This window comes from Eimeria maxima, genomic scaffold (genome assembly GCF_000499605.1).
Source record: "Eimeria maxima Weybridge genomic scaffold, Emw_scaff656, whole genome shotgun sequence".
NCBI classification, from domain to species: domain Eukaryota; phylum Apicomplexa; class Conoidasida; order Eucoccidiorida; family Eimeriidae; genus Eimeria; species Eimeria maxima.
The window spans coordinates 1-19570 of record NW_013566671.1 but is presented as its reverse complement, the minus strand read 5'-3'; the positions used below and the strand labels follow the sequence as shown (position 1 = coordinate 19570).

Here is a 19570-nt window from a genome sequence, read left to right as displayed (position 1 = left end):
CTTCCCCCCCCCCTCCTCGTGTCTGCGGTGTATGTGCAGCTGCTGCTGCTGCTGCCTCATAGTGATAAGCAACAGCAACAGCAACAACAGGGACAGCAACAGCAATAGCTAATCCTTTTTATTTCTGCTGCTGTTGCTGCATCAGCTGCTGCTCCTCACGCTGCTGCTGTGGTTGCTGCATAGAGACAGCTAGAGAAGGAAAATAATACTAAACCCTAAATCGTAAACCCTAAACCCTAAACCCTAAACCCTAAACCCTTGTAGTAACAGTAGCAAATATATTGACAAGATTTGGGTCTAGATACAACAAAGAGAAAGGAGACACATAAAAAATATAAGGGGGAGACACACAAACAACTCTAACTTCTGCAGCAGCAGCTGCAGCTGCTGCTGCCCTTGCTGCTGCTGCAGCAGCAGCAGCAGCAGCAGGCATTGCTGCTACTGCTTCTATGGACAACATGCGGCTAACCCTCAAGAATGATTTGCTCGGCACACATCCCGCAAGCAGCAACAGCAGTAGTAGCAGCAGCAGCAGCAGTAGCAGCAGCAGTACCAGCAGTAGTAGTAGTAGTAGTAACAGCAGCAGCAGCAGTAGTAGTAGTAACAGCAGCAGCAGCAGCAACAGCAACAGCAGACTTTCCTATGAAGACAACCATATGGCGTAAACCCTAAACCCTAAACCCTAAACCCTAAGAGGGGACTAAAAAGAAAAAAAAGAGAGAAAGTTCTTAACAGTCTACCAGCTGTATGCAGGCATTGCTGCTGCTGCTGCTGCTGCTGCAGCAGCAAAGAGTTAGAACAGGCGTCGCAAGCCCTGCAGGGCCCCCATACGGTGCAGCAGGAAGCCTGCAGCAACAGCAGCAGCAGTTGCTGCCAGCAGCACGAACTCTTGTGTTTGTACCTTTACATCGTAAGAACTGCTGCTGCTGCTGGCGTTGCTGCTGCTGCTGCTGCTGCTGCTGCTTGGTGTCCTGCTGCAGCGGCAGGTCTTCTTGCTGCCAGGAGGGCAGCGACAGATACGATAGGTGTAAGAAGATGCATACATAGGAATTGGCTGCTGCTGCTGCTGCTGCTGCTCATCTGCTGCAGCATCAGTCCCTTCTGCTGCTGCTGTTGCTGCTGCTGCTGCTGCTCTCCTGTTGTGTATAGAGAGGTGCTGCTCGAATAGTTGCACATACAGCTTAGCCCAGTGCAGCTGCTGCTGCAGTTGCTGCAGCAGCAGCAAATCATCTGCGTCGCTGCTGTCTAAAGAATCTACCTCTAGCTGCAAATCGCTATCTGCTGCTGCTGCTGCTGTTGCTGCTGCTGTTGGTGCTGCTGCTGCTGCTGGTTGCTCCGTCTGTGGCAGCCGCTCCTCTGAGCTACCAACCTCACCAATCTTGCTTACCTCGTCCTGCTGCTGCTTCTCTTGCTGCTGCTGCTGCTGCTTCTCTTGCTGCTGCTGCTGCTGCTGCTGCTGCCTTTTGCGTTTCCAAGGTGCAGCACCTTTAGGTATTTGCAGCAGCACGGAGAGGTGCGCATACAGCAGAATATCTGCAACAGATATATCTGCTGCATGCACTAATAAGTGTCTCCCTTTGCTGCAGCAGCTAAAATCTGCTGCTGCTGCTGCTGCTGCTGCTGTTTCTTGTTCTGCTGCTGCTGCTGCTGCTGCAGGAAGGGTCTCTAGATGACTCAAGACACGGATAGAGTGTAAGGCCTCAATAAGCAGCAGCAGCGCATCGCGTAGCTGCAGATGTCCTATCTGTTGCTGCAGCAGCTGCTGCTGCTGCCGTGCATGCAGCTTAGCCTGCAGCATAGGAGCAGCAGCAGCACGGAGACAAGGGACAGTAAATTGCTGCATGCAAGGAGGATAAAGAAAAAGAAAAAAGGAGACAGCACGATAGAGGGGCCCCTTAATTGTTGCAGTAAGGAGACTCTCTAGATACTGTTGCTGCATGCGTTCTGCTGCTGTCTTGCTGCTGCTGCTGCTGCTACTTAAAGGCTGCCGCAACTGCAGCAGCAGCAGCAACTCATCCCCTTTTACTATTCCACCATTAAATACAGCAGCAGGCAGCTGCTGCTGCTTGCTGCAGCAAAGGTCCGGCTGCAGCAGCACCTTTACGCCGCTAACTGCTGCATACACCCGGAAGGCTAGCAGCAACGGATCTAGAAATACTTCCTGCTGCTGCTGCTGCTGCTGTTGCTGCTGCTGCTGGTTCCTGTGTCTGCTGCTGCTGCTCTTCCTCTGGGAGGGAGGAAGACTGCAGGGGAAATAGTGTACAGTTAATAAATTAGGCTGCATGCAATCTGCAGCAGCTGCTGCTGCTGCTGTTGCAGTGCCTGCTGCAGCAGCCATTGTGAAGAGGTAACTGCTGCAGATGCTGTTGCTGTTGCTGCCGCCACTGTGTCTTTGGTTGCTCTAAGGCCTGCTGCTGTTGCTGCTAAGGCAACAGCAGCAGCAGCGCATGCTGCTGCTGCTGCTGTTGCTGCTGCCGGAGGGGTCTCTGTAGGCTCTCTCTGTGGCCTATGTGTACTAATATAGGGAAAATAGACTCAATTCTTCAGCTGCTGCTGCTGCTGCTCTTCCTGCTGCTGCTCTTCCTGCTGTGTGCATGCAGCCCCACGACCGCTAGTCTGTGTAGGAGGCTCGCGCAGCAGCAGCAGCAAAAAAAGAAGTAATAAATAAATAGTAATTAAATTAATAATTAAATAATAAAAATAAAACAAATATAAAGGTTTTATTTATATGCCTATAGCTGCCTCTTTGCTATATAAACGGTGCAGCAACAGCAGCAGCTGCTGCTGTTGCTGCTGTTGTCTTTGCTGATATTGGTGTTGCTGCTAATCATTTTGCTGCTCTTGTTGGTGGTGGTAATACTGTCGCCACTGTCACGATTGTTATTGCTGCTGTACGTGCTGCTGCTGCTGCTGCTGCTGCTGCAGTTGCTGCAGTAAAGAGGAACTCCCTTTCCTATTGAAACCCTTCTGTTTACCAGCAGCAACAGCAGCAGCAACAGCAGCACCATAACTACCACCACCAGCAACAGCAGCAGGAGCAGGAGGAGGAGCAGCAGCAGCAGGAGCGCATGCATTTAGAATAAGGAGACAGCAGTTTTTGCTGCAATTATCCATAATAATGCTTCTGCTGCTTCTGCATCATGTGTCCCCTCTACTAAGCCAAAGTGTTGCTGCTGCACTCTTGCTTCTATAGAGCTTGCTTCCCATGCCCTCTGTGCTGCTGCTGCTGCTGCTGCTGCTGCAGCAGCAGCAGCAGCAGATGCTGATGCTTCAAATGGGGAGGCAGCAACGTCACCTCTAAGTGCTGCTGCTAACTCCTGCATATGAGCAGCAGCTGCTGCTGCTGCACTAGGAGGTGCTGCATCTCCCCCAGCAACAGCAGCAACATCAGCAGCATCAGCAGCATCAGCAGAAGTATCCGTCTCAGCAGCAGCAGCAGCAGGATCCTGCTGCTGCTGCTGCTGCTGCAGAGCTGTACCAAATAGGAGCTCGTCTGCTATAAGAACAGAGCGCAGCTGCCCTGCTGCTGCTTGCAGACACACCAACTGCAGCAAAGTTAATGAGCTTAGACACTCACGTAGACGCTGCAGCAGCAGCAACAGCAGCAACAGCAGCAGCAGCAGCACACACAACACAGCGAACAACAAAATTAACAGGGAGTAGCTTAGATACAACCGCCAAGGGTTTTATAAACCCTAAACCCTCATACACCAAACCCTAAACCCTCGAGCAGGAAACCCTAAACCCTCGAGCAGCAAACCCTAAACCCTCGAGCAGCAAACCCTAAACCCTCAAGCAGCAAACCCTAAACCCTAAGGGTTTACCTGCAGTGTCTGTGGGGTTTGTACAGCAGCACGAATACCTTCGCTAGTGTTTACTGCAGCAGCTCTCCTGCTGCTGAATGCAGCAACAATTGGCTGCAGCAGCTGCTGCTCCTGCTGCAGCACGGCGTTGCGCACCTGCAAGTTGCTGCAGCGACGCTGCAGCAAACCTGCTGCTGTACCTAAGCCTGCTGATGTTGCTGCTGCAGCTGTTGTTGCTGCTGCTGCTGCTGCTGTTGCTGCTGCTGCTTCCTGCTGCAGCAAAGAATCAGCAGAAGGAGGAGACTCGCGGCATAAGGCCGTGTCTGCCTCTATATACTTGAGCAGCTCCTCTATTATCTGCTGCTGCTGCTGCACTTGCTGCTGCTGCTGCTGTTGCTGCTGCTTCTGCTGCTGCAGAGAAATGTCCTGTGCATAGGCAAGAAGGCCAGTCAAGGGCCGCCTCAACAGATGCAGCGGCAGCCGCTGCTGCGGCTCCTGCAGCTGCTGCTGCAGCACCGTATGGTGTACACGCATGCCTTCTGCTGCAACAGCAACAGCAGCAGCAAGAGACGGCAGCAGCAAATCAATTCCCTCAGTAGTTCTAACGGGAGTCCGTCCAAGAAACACTCTATACATGCTGCTGCTGTTGCTGCTGCTGTTGTTGCTGCTGCTGCTGCTGCTGCCGAGGAATGCAGTATTAGCAGCACACACTATATCCTTCATGCTGCTGAGCTCTTCTGCTGATAGAGGGGCGATTCGTACCTTCGCCTTCTTTGCTGCTGCTGCTGCTGCTGCTGTCCTCCTTGAGTCTGCTGCAGCTGTTGGAGGCGCAGCAGCAGCAGCTGCTGCTGCTGTTGCAGGCGATTGTGTGTGTGCTTCTGCTGCTGTTGTTGAGAATGACCTGATCGTCCTGCTGATGCTGCTGTTGCAGCGATACACTCTGGCGAGACCAGCCCCTCGCGCTGCTGCTGCTGCTGCTGCTGCAGCAGTTGTTGCTGCTGCTGCTGCAAGCCGGTTAGTCATTGTGGCCGTCCAACACAGCAGGAGATAATCATCTAACCCTACAAAATCCTTTGTTGAGGGTTTAGGGTTTAGGGTTTAGGGTTTATTTTCTAGGGTTTAGGGTTTAAGGTTTTGCTGCCTCATCGGGGCTGCCGTGCATGCGATACAAAAAGAAGCCCCGCCGTCAGCAGCAGCAGCAAAAGGTATTTAACTAGGGTTTAGGGTCTAGGGTTTAGGGTTTAGGGTTTGATTATTATAACTTCATTTTTCTGTGGCTGCTGCGGCTGCTGCTAGTCAACAGCAAACCCTCTCCGCTGCGCCCTCTGGACCTTCTGCGGCGTAGGGCAGCAGCAGCAGCAACAGCAGCAGCAGCAGCTCCTGCTGCTGCAGTATCAGCAGCTATAGCTGCAACTTTAACAGAAGCTGCAGCAAAAGAAGAGACAAATATTGCTGCAGTAATCACAGCGACAATAGCAGGTGCATCCCATGCTGCAGCAGCAGCAGCAACAGCAACAGCAGCAGCAGCAGCAGCAACCGTGGGAACAGCCGCCGCAGCAGCAGCAGCAGCAAAAATATTTTACACACTGTCAGTGAAGGAAGTACAGACGGCAGCGGCAGCACTCTCCCTTATCCATTCAATCACCACCTACAGCAGCAAGAGCAGCAGCAGCAGCAACAGCAGCAACAACAACAGCAGCAGCAACAACTGCAGCAGCAGCAGCAGCAGCGGCTGCAGCAGCAGCGGCCGCTGCTGCAGCAGCTGCTGCAGCAAAAAGACGAGATGGATACAGGGTCTCTTTCTTATCGTGAGGATTATCCTCGTTCATCATTTTCTTTACCTCAAGGTCCTGCTGCTGCTGCTGCTGCAGCATTCTTATCAGCAGCAGCAGCAAACAGCAGCAGCAGCAGCAGCTCAATAGCAGCAACATCAACAGCAGCAGCATCATTAATAACATCAGTTCCTCGTTATCTTCGTACCCGTTTTTATTTTGAGGCCCAACTGCAGCAGCAGCAGCAAGAGCAGCAAGAGTTGCTGCTGCAGCAAGGTGTACAAGGGAGTGACTCTGTTGCTGCTGCAGCAAGAGGGAGGCATAGTGTAGTATGCAGACACTGGTGGCGTGGCGCATGCATGCGTGGGGCTGCATGCGATTTCCTTCATAGAGTTATTTACTCCCGTATGCCTAAATGCCGTAATGATGGTACCTGTATCGATGCAGCAAGGTACGTATGCTGCTGCTGCTGTTGCTGCTGCTGCTGCTGTTGTTGCTGCTGCTGCTGTTGGTGTTGCTGATGATGATGGACGATGGTACAGCAGCTGCTTTTTGTGGGTGTTGCTGCTGTTGCTGCTGCTGCTGTTCCTGCATGCACTATTTCTGTGTAGTTTGTTGCAGCTATCATATTGATTGTATATGTGCTGCTGCTGCTGCTGCTGCTGCTGCTGCTGCTGCTGCTGCAGGGGTTGTTGCGTGTACCGCCACGAGCAGCAATCGGAGACAGTAGAGGATTTGCTGGGTTCATCAGTTAGCGGTTTATTATGCAGCAGTGGTATAAGTAATTATTTACAGCAGCAGCAGCAGCAGCAGCAGCAGCAGCAAGAATGTCTACATTATCTATTTGGCTTCTGTAAGCAGGGCCCCCGCTGCAAGAGGAAGCATACACCCCAACCAAGGACTCGTCTACCGGAGTTGTGCCCTAATTGGTTCCTTGAGGCCGTCGTCGCTAACTTTAAGGTCCTTTTCTTATCCACTATATACACTATACACACCATCAATAACTTCTTTATAGGGTTTATTAGGGTTTATCAACAATTATTAGGGTTTACGAGGGTTTACGAGAGCTTATTAGGGTTTATGAGGGTTTACGAGAGTTTTGGGGCGTTTATCAGGGGTTACAAGGGTTTACGAGGGTTTACGAGGGTTTACGAGGGTTTACGGGGGTTTTGAGGGCTTACGAGGGTTTACGGGGGTTTACGAGGGTTTACGAGGTTGAACGAGGGTTTACGGGAGTTTACGAAGGAATTACGAGGTTGTACGAGGTGTACGAGGGTTTACAGGCGTTTTGGGGGTTTACAAGGGTTTACGAGGTTGAACGAGGGTTTACGAGGGTTTACGGGGGTTTACGAATATTTACGGGGGTTTACGAGGGTATATATTAGGGTTTATAGTAGGGTTTACAGCAAGGGTTTATAGGAAGGGTTTATAGTAGGTACCCTACTATAAACCCTACTATATATAAACCCTTATTATAAAATAAGGGTTTATATATACTAGGGTTTACTGTAGGGTTTAGGAGGGTTGTTAAGAAGTACGTTAGGGTTTATTAGGGTTTAATAGGGCTTATTAGGGTTTATTAGGGTTTAGGGTTTAGGGTTTAGGTGGGGTTATTGGGGTTTACATTCGAGGTCAGTAGGGCCCCATAGGGTTTACTAGGACCTAGTAGGGTCCAGTAGGGTTTAGGGTTTAGGGTTTAGGGTTTAGGGTTAAGACGGAGGCTCTAAGCGTTGTGCGTCGAGGGTTTAGGGCTTTTAGGGTTTAGGGTTTAGGGTTTAGGGTTTAGGGTTTGGGATGCCGACATAGCGATGGTCTTGGAAGTCCATTCGCTGCTACATTTGCTGCGGCTACATTTGTTGCTGCTACAATTGCTGCTGCTGCATATGCTGCTGCTGCATTTGCTGCATTTGCTGCTGCATTTGCTGCTGCTGCTGCTGCTGCATTTGCTGTTGCTACGATTGCTGCTGCAACACTTGCTGCAGCAAGAGTTACTGCTGCAACACTTGCTGCTGCTACATAATCCGTTGCTGCTGTACTTGCTGCAGCAGCAGATGCTGCTGTAAGATTATTTTTCTGTTACATAGTCTCCTGCAGCAATAGGTGCTGCAACACTTGGTGCTGCTGCTGCTGCTGTTGGATTTGCTGCTGCTGTTGTTGCTGCTGCATGTGTTGCTGCTGGTTGTTTGCAGGATGTATTCCCTCAGACAGTTGATCCTCTAACACAGGCAGCATTAGACAGAGTTGCTGCACAGGTAAGACAGCTGCAGCAGAAGCAGCAGCAGCAGCAGCAACAACAGCAACAGCAGCAGCAGCAGCAGCAGCAGCAGCAATCCTCCTCCCCCCGTAACGGCGACACGACCCACGACGGCAGCATGCAAACGAACCCAACGAACGACAGCAGCGCATGCATGACAACGACCGCCACGAGCACGACAACGATGACGACGAGCAGCAGCAGCAGCAGCAGCAGCAGCAGCAGCAGTAATAATAGTACTGGTGAAGGTTTATATGTACCCTTATTAGTAGATCCATTAGGTATAGCAGCAGCAGCAGACAGCAGCAAAAGATTTTTTATAATTAAATCTAATAAAATGTATAATATATATTTATCTATTCATCGTGGTTGCTGGGCAACTAGCCGCAGCAATACAAGAAGATTAGCAGCAGCATTTGCTGCTGCTGCTCATGTCTTGCTGCTATTCTCTGCTAATGAGAGCGGAGGGTTCCAAGGTTATGCAAGAATGATGACTCCCCCTCTACCTCATCTACATCCACGTATGAATATATATATGTATATACACACACTGTCTCCTCTTACTGTCTCCTCTTACTGTCTCCTCTTACTGTCTCCTTTTGCTGTCTCCTCTTACTGTCTCCTCTTACTGTCTCCTTTTGCTGTCTCCTCTTACTGTCTCCTTTTATTTCTGTCTCCTTTTACTGTCTCCTTTTACTGTCTCCTCTTACTGTCTCCTTTTCCTGTCTCCTCTTACTGTCTCCTTTACTGTCTCCTTTTATTTGTGTCTCCTTTTATCTCTGTCTCCTCTTCCTGTCTCCTTTTATTTCTGTCCCCTTTTGCTGTCTCCTCTACTGTCTCCTTTTATTTGTGTCTCCTTTTGCTGTCTCCTTTTCTGTCTCCTTTTTTTGTCTCCTTTATTGTCTCCTTTTTTATTGTCTCCTTTTTTATTGGCTCCTTTTATTGTTGTCTCCTTTTCTTACTCTCTCCTTTTGTTGGTGTCTCCTTTTGGTGTCTCCTTTTGTTACTGTCTCCTTTACTGTCTCCTTTTCCTGTGTGTCTCCTTTTGCTGTATTGCTGTTTGTTTTTCCTCTCCTCCTCTTCTTTGGCCATATCATTGGTTCTTAGGGTTTATGGTTTAGGGTTTGTGTTGTAATTAGGGTTTAGGGTTTATATTTTGTTGTTATGTTTCTTGCCACGGAAGGAAGTGTCCCTTCTCCTTTGCTGCAGCAGCTGCTGCTGCAGCTGCGCACTATGTCCCTCTTTCTGCTGTTTGCCTCTTCCCCCCTTGCTCCTACCACCATTACTAGACTACTCCTACCCCTCCCATTGCTGTTGCTGTTATTGCTGCTGCTGATTGCTGCTGCTGCTGCTGGTGCTGCTGCTGCTGCTGGTGCTGCTGCTGCTGCTGCTGCTGCTGCTGCTGCTGCTGCTGCAGGTCTATGGGGCCCAGTCCAATTAAAGTTGGGTGCAAATTTTCGTGTATGCTGGTTAAAACAATCAAAATTAGAATTTGAAGAAGTTGGAAAAATTACAAATCCATGGAATGATGATTTACCTCTAAAAAAAAGTAGAGATGGAACTGTCCGTATATATTTTTCTACCCCACATATACGATCCCATACACGATCCCAACGATCCCATACACTATCCCATACACTATCCCATACACGGTCCCATATACGATCCCATACACGATCCCATACACGATACCATACACGGTCCCATACACGATCCCATACACGATCCCATATACTATCTTATGCGCAGTCCCACACACGATCCCATACACGATCCCACACACGATCCCATCGATCCCTTACACTATCCCAACGATCCCATACACTATCCCAACGATCCAAACGATCCCAGACACGATCCCAACGATCCCAGATCTTGTATAAGGAACTGATGAACCTAAACAGCACCAACCTGCGGTGCAAGGGCGTCTTAAGAAAGTTTAGTTTGCAGCAGCAGCAGCAGCAGCAGCAGCAGCAGATAAAGTAGAGACGAAAGAAAGATACAGAGACAGACAAGGAGAGGCAGAGAGATATAGCAGCAGAAGGAGACACTTTTATATAAAGTGCCTCCTCCTGCTTTACAGCAGCAGCGAGAAAAGGAGACAAACACTAATCAGTACCTGCTACTCAGACATGCAATTGCGTGCATGCATGCATGCATATATTATATAATATATATTATATAATTAGGGTGTCTGCTGCAACGAGACATGGCAGCTGCTGGTAGCATGACAAAAGAAGAGAGAAGGCGACAACAAACATTCCTTCTGTTGCTGCTGCTGCTGCTGTTGTTGCTGCTGCTGCTGCAGGAGCTGCCACCGGCACTAGGTGCTCTCCTTTGCTCCAAGTTGCATGCAAAACCTTCAGAAGCCTTCTTGGACGGTGCGTAGAGGCCCCACAACAAATAGTAGCAGCAAGGACAGCAGCAGCAGCAGCAGCAGTCTGCCGGTCTGCTGCTGCACAAGCAAACAGTACAACACCGGCAGCAAAGCAGCAGTAGCAGCAGCAGCACCTATCCAGCACCCAACATGCAGGGACAGTAGCAGCATCACCACGAGCACCTGCCGTTGCACTTGTGCTGCTGCTGCTGTTGACCGTGCCACCCATCTACCTCTTAAGCGGTAGTTCTGCAAGGGTTTATGGTGAATTAGGGTTTAGGGTTTAGGGTTTAGGGTTTGTGTGTAAATTTTTTTTAGGTAATTTTGTGGAGGGTCATGGGCCTCCAATAGATCATCGTACTTTCTTTAAACAATTAAAATTAAAAGGGGAATTAGAGGACGAGTCCTCGGGTCTATACAGCAGCAGCAGGCAGCAGCAGCAGCAGCAGCAGCAGCAGCAGCAGCAACAGCAGCAGCAACAAATGCAACAGAGTCATGAGGGCAAATGGATGCAACAAAGAGATTGGCAAAGAGCTGCAGCTTGGGACCAGCAGCAACAACAACAGCAGCAGCAGCAGCAGCAGTGGGATCATCAGATGCACTGGCAGCAGCAGCAGCAGCATGCATATCCTCCGTAAGTCCATTATCAGCAGCAGCAGCAGCAGCAACTGCAGCAGCAGCAGCAAATTAAGAGCTACTACCTTCTCTGCTATTAAAGAGGAAAATGAAGTATCAGTTAGCTGTTGCTGCAGCAGCAGCAACAGCAGCAGCAGCAGCAGCTGCTGCTGCTGCAACAGAAGTTACGTAGCAGAGTTGTTCGCTGTGCTGCAGCAGATTGCTTTGCTGCTACAGAGCTGCTGCTGCTGCTGCTGCAGTTCTGCAGCAGCAGCAGCAACCGCAAAATAAACTTCTAAACTTTTTTCTTTACTAATAATTATTATTATAAGAATTAATAATAATAATTTATTTAATTATATTTATTATTTATTTATTTCTCCTTTTTTTATCTATTTATTATTGCCATTTGTTTATTTATTTAATTAAATAATATTTTTTTCTTCTTTGTCTCCTTTATTGCATACATAGACACAGACAAAAGGAGACACTAAAAGGAGACAGTAGAGGAGACACCTAAATAGGAGACAGTAGAGGAGACAGTAGAGGAGACAGGAAAGGAGACAGGAAAGGAGACAGTAGAGGAGACAGGAAAGGAGACAGTAGAGGAGACAGTAGAGGGGACACTGAAGGAGACAGTAGAGGAGACAGTGGAGGGGACAGTAGAGGAGACAGCAGAAGAGACAGGAAAGGAGACAGGAGGAGACACCTAAAGGGACACAAGAGGAGACACTTGAGGAGACAGAAGGAGAGACACAAAAGGACGCAAAAAGAGATGCAGGAGGAGACACAGAAGGAGACAGGAGGGAGACAGGAGGAGACAGGAGGAGACAGGAGGAGACACAAGGAGACAGAAGGAGACACAAGGAGACAGAAGGAGACAGAAGGAGACACAAGGAGACAGAAGGAGACACAAGGAGACAGAAGGAGACAGGAGGAGACAGAAGGAGACACTTTGCTGCTAAAAGGAGACAGTAGACATCGATTCTTTATATAGGGACACATAAGGTGAGGTGTATGCTGCTTTTGCATGCGCTGCTGCTGCTGTTGCTGCTGTCCCTCAATCAGCAGCAGCAGCAGCAGAAGCAGCAACAGCTCATGCAGACAGTGTACACAGAAGCAGAGTTGGCAGCTCGCTGCTGCTGCTGTAGACACTGGAGCAACAGCAGCAGCAGCAGCAGCAGCCCATGCAGACAGTGTAGACGGCAGCAGCAGCAGCAGCAACACAGACAGACAATGTGGGCGGCAGCTGCATTTGCATGCAAGGAAGACGAGCAGCAAATCGAGAGTTGCTGCTGCTGCTGCTGCTGCTGCTGCTGTTTATAGTTTTATTTCCTTCTATTAAGTTTCTTCTTCCTTCCTAGCAGCAGCAGCAGCAACAACAACTAGATTAAACAAATACAGGAAAAAACATTCGGTGTCTGCAGCAGCAATAGCAGCAACAGCAGCAGCAAGGACAGCAGCAACAGCAGCAGCAGGGGTTTGTCGAAGACAGAGCCCGTGAGTTGAATGGTGCTCGCTGCTGCTGCTGCTGCTGTATAGAGCTAGCAGCAGCAAGCAGCAAATGTTTATTTTTAATGAATAAATAAGAGAATAGGGAGTATTCTGACTCCTGTAGAAACTAGGGTTTAGGGTTTAGGGTTTAGGGTTTAGGGTTTAGGGTTTGCCTGGAGGTTGTTGGGTGCCTCCCGGGGCTGAGTCGCCGTGTTGAAGGCGAGGGTTTCTTCCTCCTCTGTTTGTTTGCCAGTATAAAAGTTTCAGGTGTTTATAGTGTTTAATTTAAGGTCTTCTAGGGTTTAGGGTTTAGGGTTTAGGGTTTAGGGTTTAGGGTTTGCCTCAGAGCTCCCTTCCTCGCTCACCGCCTCTTTTGAGACCTTCTGCGGCCTCCTGCGCTCTCTCCTTCTTCCTTTTCTTATTCTTGTCCTTTTCTTATAATTTATTCTTTTATATATTAATTCTTTTTCTTTTTTATTCCCTCTTTTCCTTCTAAACCGCTTATAAACCCTAAACCCTAAACCCTAATCCCGTCTTCCACCGCTTCGCCTTCCTCTGCTGCGGGCGTGAGCTCCTCGTGGGCAACGCGGCCCGAGGGTTTAGGGTTTAGGGTTTAGGGTTTTTTAAGGTTTATTGCTTCTTGTACTTGACTAATTTCTGTACTTCTAAGCGTTTTTCGAGGTTTAGGGTTTAGGGTTTAGGGTTTAGGGTCTAGTAGCCATGGAGTCGGGTGTCTACGAGGAGTCTGCCGCCACCCAGACGGGTCCCCTCACGGGTGGTTGGTCTCTCTATGAGGAGGATAGCAGCAGCAGCAGCAGCAACAGCAGCAGCAGCACCAGCAACCTTACTGAGGAGCCCCATGTCTTCTTGCTGCGCGGCGGCAGATGGAGCGGCGCAGCACAGGACTACAAGCCTCTAAGACCGGCTGAAGCAGCAGCAGCTGCTGCTGCTGCTGCCGCTGCTGCTGCTGCTGCAGCGGCAGCAGCAAACCTAGCTGATGGAAGAACACAACAAAGAGCTAAAGGCAGCAGACTAGCCCCACCCATGACGCTGCTGCTGCGTGCCCTTGGCGTGCTGCTGCTGATGCAGCTGCTGCTGCATGCAGCTGTTAATGGCATGTTTATTAATAGGCAGCAGCAGCAGCGGCAGCAGCACCAACAGAATCAGCAGATTGCTCCTCAGCAGCAGCAGGATACCCCTCCTTCCCCTCCAACCCCTCCTCCCCATATCCAACAAGACCAGCAGCAGCAGCAGCAGCAAGACATGCAGCAGCAGCAGCAACAGGAAGAAGAAGGAGAGTATGAATTAATAAGACGCTTCTTCACCTCGCAGCTGCAGCGCGACTCCTCTGCCTGGCGTGCTGCATGCAACAAGGCATTTGGGGCTTTAAAGAGGTTCCCTGGGGGCCCCCCAGGTACCCAAGGAGGTCCATATGTAGGGGGCCCCTATAGTGAGCTGCTGCAGCAGCTAAAACAGCAGCAGCAGCAGCAGCAGCAGCCATCAGAGGAGGTGCTGCAGCAGCTGCATGCAGCTGTTGCAGAGATGAGGAGAGTTGCAAGAAATTTTAAGGCACTAAAGAGGATATGGGAGGGTGCTGCTGCAGGTGCTGCTGCTGCTGCTGCTGCTGCTGCTGCTGCTGCAGCAAAAGGAACAGGTTCAACCAGTACTATAGACAAACAGCAGCAGCAGGAGCTGCAGCAAGAAGAAGAGCAGCAGCAGCAGCAGGGTCTGCTGCTGTACTTCGATCGTGTGTCTGCTGCACAAGATTCCTTAATAACATTTGTTGATGGTTTGCTGCAGCAGCACCCATCAAACAGCAGCAGCAGCAGCAGCAGCAGCAACATAAACAGCAGCAGCAGCCCCACGACCACGACCATCAACAGCAGCACAACAACAAGCAGCAGCAGCAGCAGGAGGAGAGGAGCAGGGAATAGTCTAAGTGCTGCTGCCTACGTAGAGGCAATAAGACAATTAGGGGAGATAGAGCTGCTGCTGCATGCAGAGGCAAAAGAATTATTTGAATTAAATAATGATTTGCATGCGCATGTGCAGCAAATGCAGCAAAGGAGACAGTCTCCTATTCGTCTTGGAGGTGCAGCAGCTAAACATAATACAGCAGCAGCAGCAGCAGCAGCAGATAATGTATTGCTGCAGCAGCAGCAGCAGCAGCAAGATCCCAGAGAGAGAAGCAGAAGAGTACAAATCAGATTGCCCTAAAGCGGTCAGATGCTTTGCTGCTGCTGCTGGCCCCCTCCCTATGTATTATTCATTAGGGTTTAGGGTTTAGGGTTTAGGGTTTGTACATTATATAGAGAATAGCAAACCCTAAATTAGTGTTTGCTTTTTTGTATACACCCAGCGTCTCCCTTCTCTCTGCTTGCTGCTGCAGCAACAGGTGCAGCAGAGCAGCAGCAACAGCAGCAGCAGCCGACATGCAGCAGCAGCAACAAGCAGGGCTGGAGAAGAAACCGAAGTGCTGCAGCAGCTGCAGCAGCTGCAGCAGCTGCAGCAGCAGCAGCAGCCGAAATGTCGCAGCAGCAGCATTTGCTGCTGCAGCACGAAATGCAGCAACAAAAAGGGCAGCAGCAGCAGCAGCAACAAGCAGCTGTCTCCCTTTTTGTCTCCTTTGTTTGTTTTTTCTTATTCTTTCTTTCTTTTTTTATTATTTATTTATTTATTTATTTATTTATCTCCTTTTTTTCTTCTTTTTTATGTATCTGTCTCCTTTTCTTTCTTTTTTTTTTCTTTTTTTATTTATCTGTCTCCTTTTGTTTTTTATATAGCTATCTCCTTTCCCCGCTGCTGCTGCAGCTGCTGCTGCTGCAGCTGCTGCAGCAACAGCTGCTGCAGCAACAACTGCTGCTGCTGCAGCAACAACTGCTGCTGCTGCAGCACCAGCTGTTGCTGCTTTTCCTTCTCCCTTTTCTCTTCTTTCTTCTTCTTTTCCTTATTTATATTTAATTAATATTTAATTTAATTAATTTATATTTAATTAATTTATATTTAATTTATATTTAATTAATTAATTAATTAATAGTAAATAAATAAATAAATAAATAAATAAATATTTAATTTGTATACTTTGTTTATTTTTTTAGATGCCGCATACAGCGGCATATATATATTTGCTGTACACTGCAGCAGCAGCAGCAGCAGCAGCAGAAGCAGAAGCAGAAGCAGCAGGACTTGCTGCTCCCGTTGCTGCATCAAATGCTGCTGCTGCATGCAGTTGGTGCTGCAGCTGCAACATCAGCAGCGTTTTTGCTGCAACAGCTGTTGTTGCTGTTGCTTTGTTCCTTTTGTTTTAAACCCTAAACCCTAATTAAACCCTAAACCCTAGAAAAGGGTTTAGCTATAGATAGGCTAACTTTTTCCTTTTTCTTTATTAATTATATATAATTATTTATTATTTAATTAACTTTTTCTATTGCATGCATGCAGCCCCATGCATGCAACCCCATAAACACTAAACCACCGGTGTTGCTGCTGCTGCTGCTGCTGTTGCAGCCTCCTAGGGTTTACAGGAAGGGTGGGGTTTCGATGGGGCTAGGGTTTAGGGTTTAGGGTTTGGCGTTATGTCTTAATTATACGTTATAATAGTTGTTACTTATATGTTACTCGTTTATTTCTTGGTTTTGTTGCAGCAGCAGCAACAACAACAGCAGCAAGAGGAGCAGCAGCAGCAGCAGTGAGGGGTTACTACTGCAGTGCATGCAGATCAGGCTAGAATACCAGTGTATCTAGACAGCAGCAGCAGCAGCAGCAGCAGCAAGAAGCAGCAACAATATTTATAGAAGGAAAAGCAGCAGAAGCAAATAAATAATAAATAGTATTTAGGATAAAAAAAGCAGCAGGAGGTGGTGCTGCGTCTGTTGTAGTAGCTGCTGCAGCAGCAGCGGCAGCAACGGCTGCTGCTGCATCACAACAGCAGCGGCTGCTGCAGCTGCAGCTGCAGCCGTTGCAGCAGCTGCAGCAGCTGCTGCTGTCTTGTTGCATGTGTGTCTGTAGTACGAATAAATGTGTTTTGTTTGTATATAATAAATAAGTGGGTGTTTCTGTGTGGGTGGTGGTGCTGTTGCTGCATCTGCTGCAAATATTTTGCTGCAGTTGCTGCTGGTGGTACCGCTGCTGCTGCTGCTGCAATTGCTGCTGCTGCAGCCTGCCCCTCTGTTGCACCCCACAATAGGGTTATAACCCATCTTTTTGTTCCTTTTCTTCTAATTTAGATTAATTTATTATTATTAATAAGATGCAAAGCTTCCAGAAGCCAGAAAATGCCCTAAAAAGGGCAAATGAGCTTCTCTCTATTGGGCAGCAGGAAGCGGCGCTCAAGATATTACATGCTGCTATAGGACATAAAAGATTCAGGTATATATTCTTTTCTTTTTTATAAACCCTAAACCCTAAACCCTAAATTTATCATATATTCTTATTTATATCAAGGGTTTATACACACATACCTATATTATATATATATATTTATATATACACTCCATAGACCTAACAGCAGCAGCAACGACGTATCTATAATGTAGCAGCAACAGCAGCAACTCTTCTTCTTCTTCTGCTGCTGTTCTTGCTCTTCCTCCTCTTCTTATTATCCTCTTATACAATACAGTCGTGGTGGTCCTCTTGTTCCTGTTGTCTCAGCAGCAGCAGCAACAGCAGCAACAGCAGCAGCTGCTGCTGTTGTTGTTGCTGCATGTATAGAAGCATTGATACAATAGATTATATTTATGTTATTTTGTTGTTAATTGTCTTTTTTGTCTCTCCTTCTTCTTCTCCTCCTCCTCCTGCTAATACAGTAGCAGCATTATCTGCTGCTGTTGCTGCTCTATTTGCTGCTATATATATATACTGCTGCTGCTGCTGCATCTGGGGTGTATACGCAGGTCGCAAGGATGGGACGCCGTACAGGAGGCGATTATGCTTCGTCATGTTCAACTTTGTGTTGATGAAGGAAAACTTAGACTCGCTAAGGATGGGTACATTATATACTGCAGCAGCAGCAGCAGCAGCAGCAGCAGCAGCAGGAGGAATAACAGTAGCAGCAGAGACAGCAGAAACAGCAGCAACAGCAACAATTGTTTGTTAGAAATATATATAACATATTATGTCTTGTCCCTTCCCCTCTCTTTGTCTCTTTATCCATAACTAACTACTGCTGCTGCTGTTGCTGCTGCTGCTGCTGCTGCTGCTGCTGCAGGTTACACCAATACCGTATAGTATCTCAGCATGCAAATGCTCAATCATTAGCGAAGGTTGTTGCTGAGCTAAGGACAAGAGCAGAAGCAAGACTTGCTGCAGCAAGAGCTAAAGTTGGCAATGATGCTGTTAGTCCTTTTTGCTGCTGCTGCTGCTGCTGTTGCTGTTGGTGTTGTTGCTGCTGTTGGTGATGTATTTGTTCATGTGCTTATTCCTTCCGATTATTATTGTCTCTCTAGGGTTTAGGGTTTCCTAGGGTTTATAAGGGTTTATAAGGGTTTATTATAAGGGTTTCGTAGGGTTTAGGGTTTATAAGGGTTTATTATAAGGGTTTCGTAGGGTTTAGGGTTTATAAGGGTTTATTATAAGGGTTTCTTAGGGTTTAGGGTTTATAAGGGTTTATTATAAGGGTTTCGTAGGGTTTAGGGTTTATAAGGGTTTATTATTAGGGTTTCCTAGGGTTTAGGGTTTATGTGTTTATATAGGAGCCAAGTGCACCTGAGGATTTGGATGTAGATGCCGAGACACCTGAGAATTTACTTTTATCGACATTACAGGTAAATAGAATTAGGGTTTAGGGTTTAGGGTTTAGGGTTTAGGGTTTATATAAAAGAATACATAAATATAAATAAATGTGAATATTATATGTATAAGATAATATTTAATGAATTATGAATATTTTTGAATTTTGAATTTTTTAGGGTTTAGGGTTTTTAGGGTTTAGGGTTTAGGGTTTAGGGTTTTGGGGTGTATATATACATATAAATAAATATATGTATATGTACAGGTAGACATTCGTTCTGCTGAGTCTCGTAATTTACATCAAGCACTTCGTGCTGAATGGGATGTATATAAGATAATATTAGATTTATTACGTACAACAACAAAATTGGAGAATGTATATCTTGATACAGCAAGAAGGGCATTTTCTTTTTGTAAGGAATATAAGAGACAGCAAGAATTCAAGAGATTATGTGAGGTATTAAGATTACATTTTATATTATTATTAAAAAGTAAGCATAAACAGCAGGATATAGATGCAGCAGCAGCTGCAGCTGCTGCAGCTGCTGCTGCAGCAGGTGGTAGTGGTACTGCAGCAGCTGCAGCTGCAGCTGCAGCAGCAGCAGCAGCAGCAGCTGGAGGTGATGGATTATTTAAACCTGAATTACATCTAGAAACAAGAATTCATCAATTAATTGTTGCTGCTGATTTAGAATTATGGAGAGAATGTGCAGCAACAGCAGAAGATATACATAATCTAGGTCTCCATGATTTATTTCTTCGTTCTCTTCGTTCTTCTCCTTACACCCCAACAGCATATTCATCCAATACAACAACAGCATCAACAACAGCAGCAACAGCAGCAGCAGCAGCATCATCATCATCAACAGGAGGTAATACGAATCAATCATCAACTACTCAATCAACTATAGAACAACAACAACAGCAACAACAGCAGCAACAACAGCAACAACAACAGCAGCAACAGCAACAACAACAACCATTCCCACGAGCTAGAGAAAAGTTACCTAGATGGTTATCAATATTTTATGAGAAATTGAGTAGAGTATTTTGGGTTGGTGAGAATTATTTATTTCATGCCTTGGCGACAATTCGTCTTTTTCTTCATTTGAAAAATTTTCGAAAAAATTTAAATCCTAAACAATTAAATCAAATGGCTAATGTTGCTATATTAGCTGCATTATCTGTACCACAAATACCTAATAGGTATGTATATTTATATTTATTTATTTATTTATTTATTTATTTTATGTTTTTTTCTTCTTCTTTATTATTTGTCTAGTCATTTACAAATACTTTCTATTCATTGGTCTAATCATATGCTTCTTCCTTTTCTTTTCTTTTCTTTTCTTATATTTATTATTTATTATTCACAGCAACTTTTTCTCTTTTTTTTCTTGTCCTTTTTTCTTTTCTTTCCCTCTTGTCTCTTGTTTAATCTTCTTTTCTCTATATTCTTTCTTCCTTTTATCTATCCGTATATATAGATACATATATACATATATACATATATACATATATATATATA

At 46.9% G+C, this 19570-nt stretch overlaps 6 protein-coding genes across 6 annotated transcripts; 4 read left to right on the top strand and 2 right to left on the bottom strand.

Moving 5' to 3' along the window:
- Positions 1-458: 458 nt before the first annotated feature.
- On the top strand, positions 459-665 carry EMWEY_00040170 (hypothetical protein; the record flags this gene model as incomplete). Its single annotated transcript, XM_013482549.1, has 1 exon — positions 459-665. One exon carries the CDS (start codon positions 459-461, stop codon positions 663-665), a length of 207 nt encoding a protein of 68 aa, XP_013338003.1.
- A 128-nt stretch (positions 666-793) lies between these two features.
- Positions 794-1798, bottom strand: EMWEY_00040160 (hypothetical protein, conserved; the record flags this gene model as incomplete). Its single annotated transcript, XM_013482548.1, has 1 exon — positions 794-1798. One exon carries the CDS (start codon positions 1796-1798, stop codon positions 794-796), a length of 1005 nt encoding a protein of 334 aa, XP_013338002.1.
- A 1276-nt stretch (positions 1799-3074) lies between these two features.
- Positions 3075-4826, bottom strand: EMWEY_00040150 (hypothetical protein, conserved; the record flags this gene model as incomplete). Its single annotated transcript, XM_013482547.1, has 2 exons — positions 3075-3584; positions 3825-4826. The coding sequence occupies 2 exons, from the start codon at positions 4824-4826 to the stop codon at positions 3075-3077; spliced, it is 1512 nt and encodes a 503-aa protein (XP_013338001.1).
- Positions 4827-8316: 3490 nt separating this feature from the next.
- EMWEY_00040140 (zinc finger (CCCH type) protein, putative) lies at positions 8317-10844 on the top strand (the record flags this gene model as incomplete). The annotated part of the gene is made up of 4 exons (XM_013482546.1): positions 8317-8350; positions 9247-9392; positions 10138-10210; positions 10525-10844. 4 exons carry the CDS (start codon positions 8317-8319, stop codon positions 10842-10844), a joined length of 573 nt encoding a protein of 190 aa, XP_013338000.1.
- A 2191-nt stretch (positions 10845-13035) lies between these two features.
- On the top strand, positions 13036-14532 carry EMWEY_00040130 (hypothetical protein, conserved; the record flags this gene model as incomplete). Its single annotated transcript, XM_013482545.1, has 1 exon — positions 13036-14532. The coding sequence occupies one exon, from the start codon at positions 13036-13038 to the stop codon at positions 14530-14532; it is 1497 nt and encodes a 498-aa protein (XP_013337999.1).
- Positions 14533-16564: 2032 nt separating this feature from the next.
- Positions 16565-18195, top strand: EMWEY_00040120 (Eukaryotic translation initiation factor 3 subunit A, related; the record flags this gene model as incomplete). The annotated part of the gene is made up of 5 exons (XM_013482544.1): positions 16565-16683; positions 17208-17300; positions 17522-17648; positions 18006-18077; positions 18175-18195. The coding sequence occupies 5 exons, from the start codon at positions 16565-16567 to the stop codon at positions 18193-18195; spliced, it is 432 nt and encodes a 143-aa protein (XP_013337998.1).
- Between the last annotated feature and the right edge of the window lie 1375 nt (positions 18196-19570).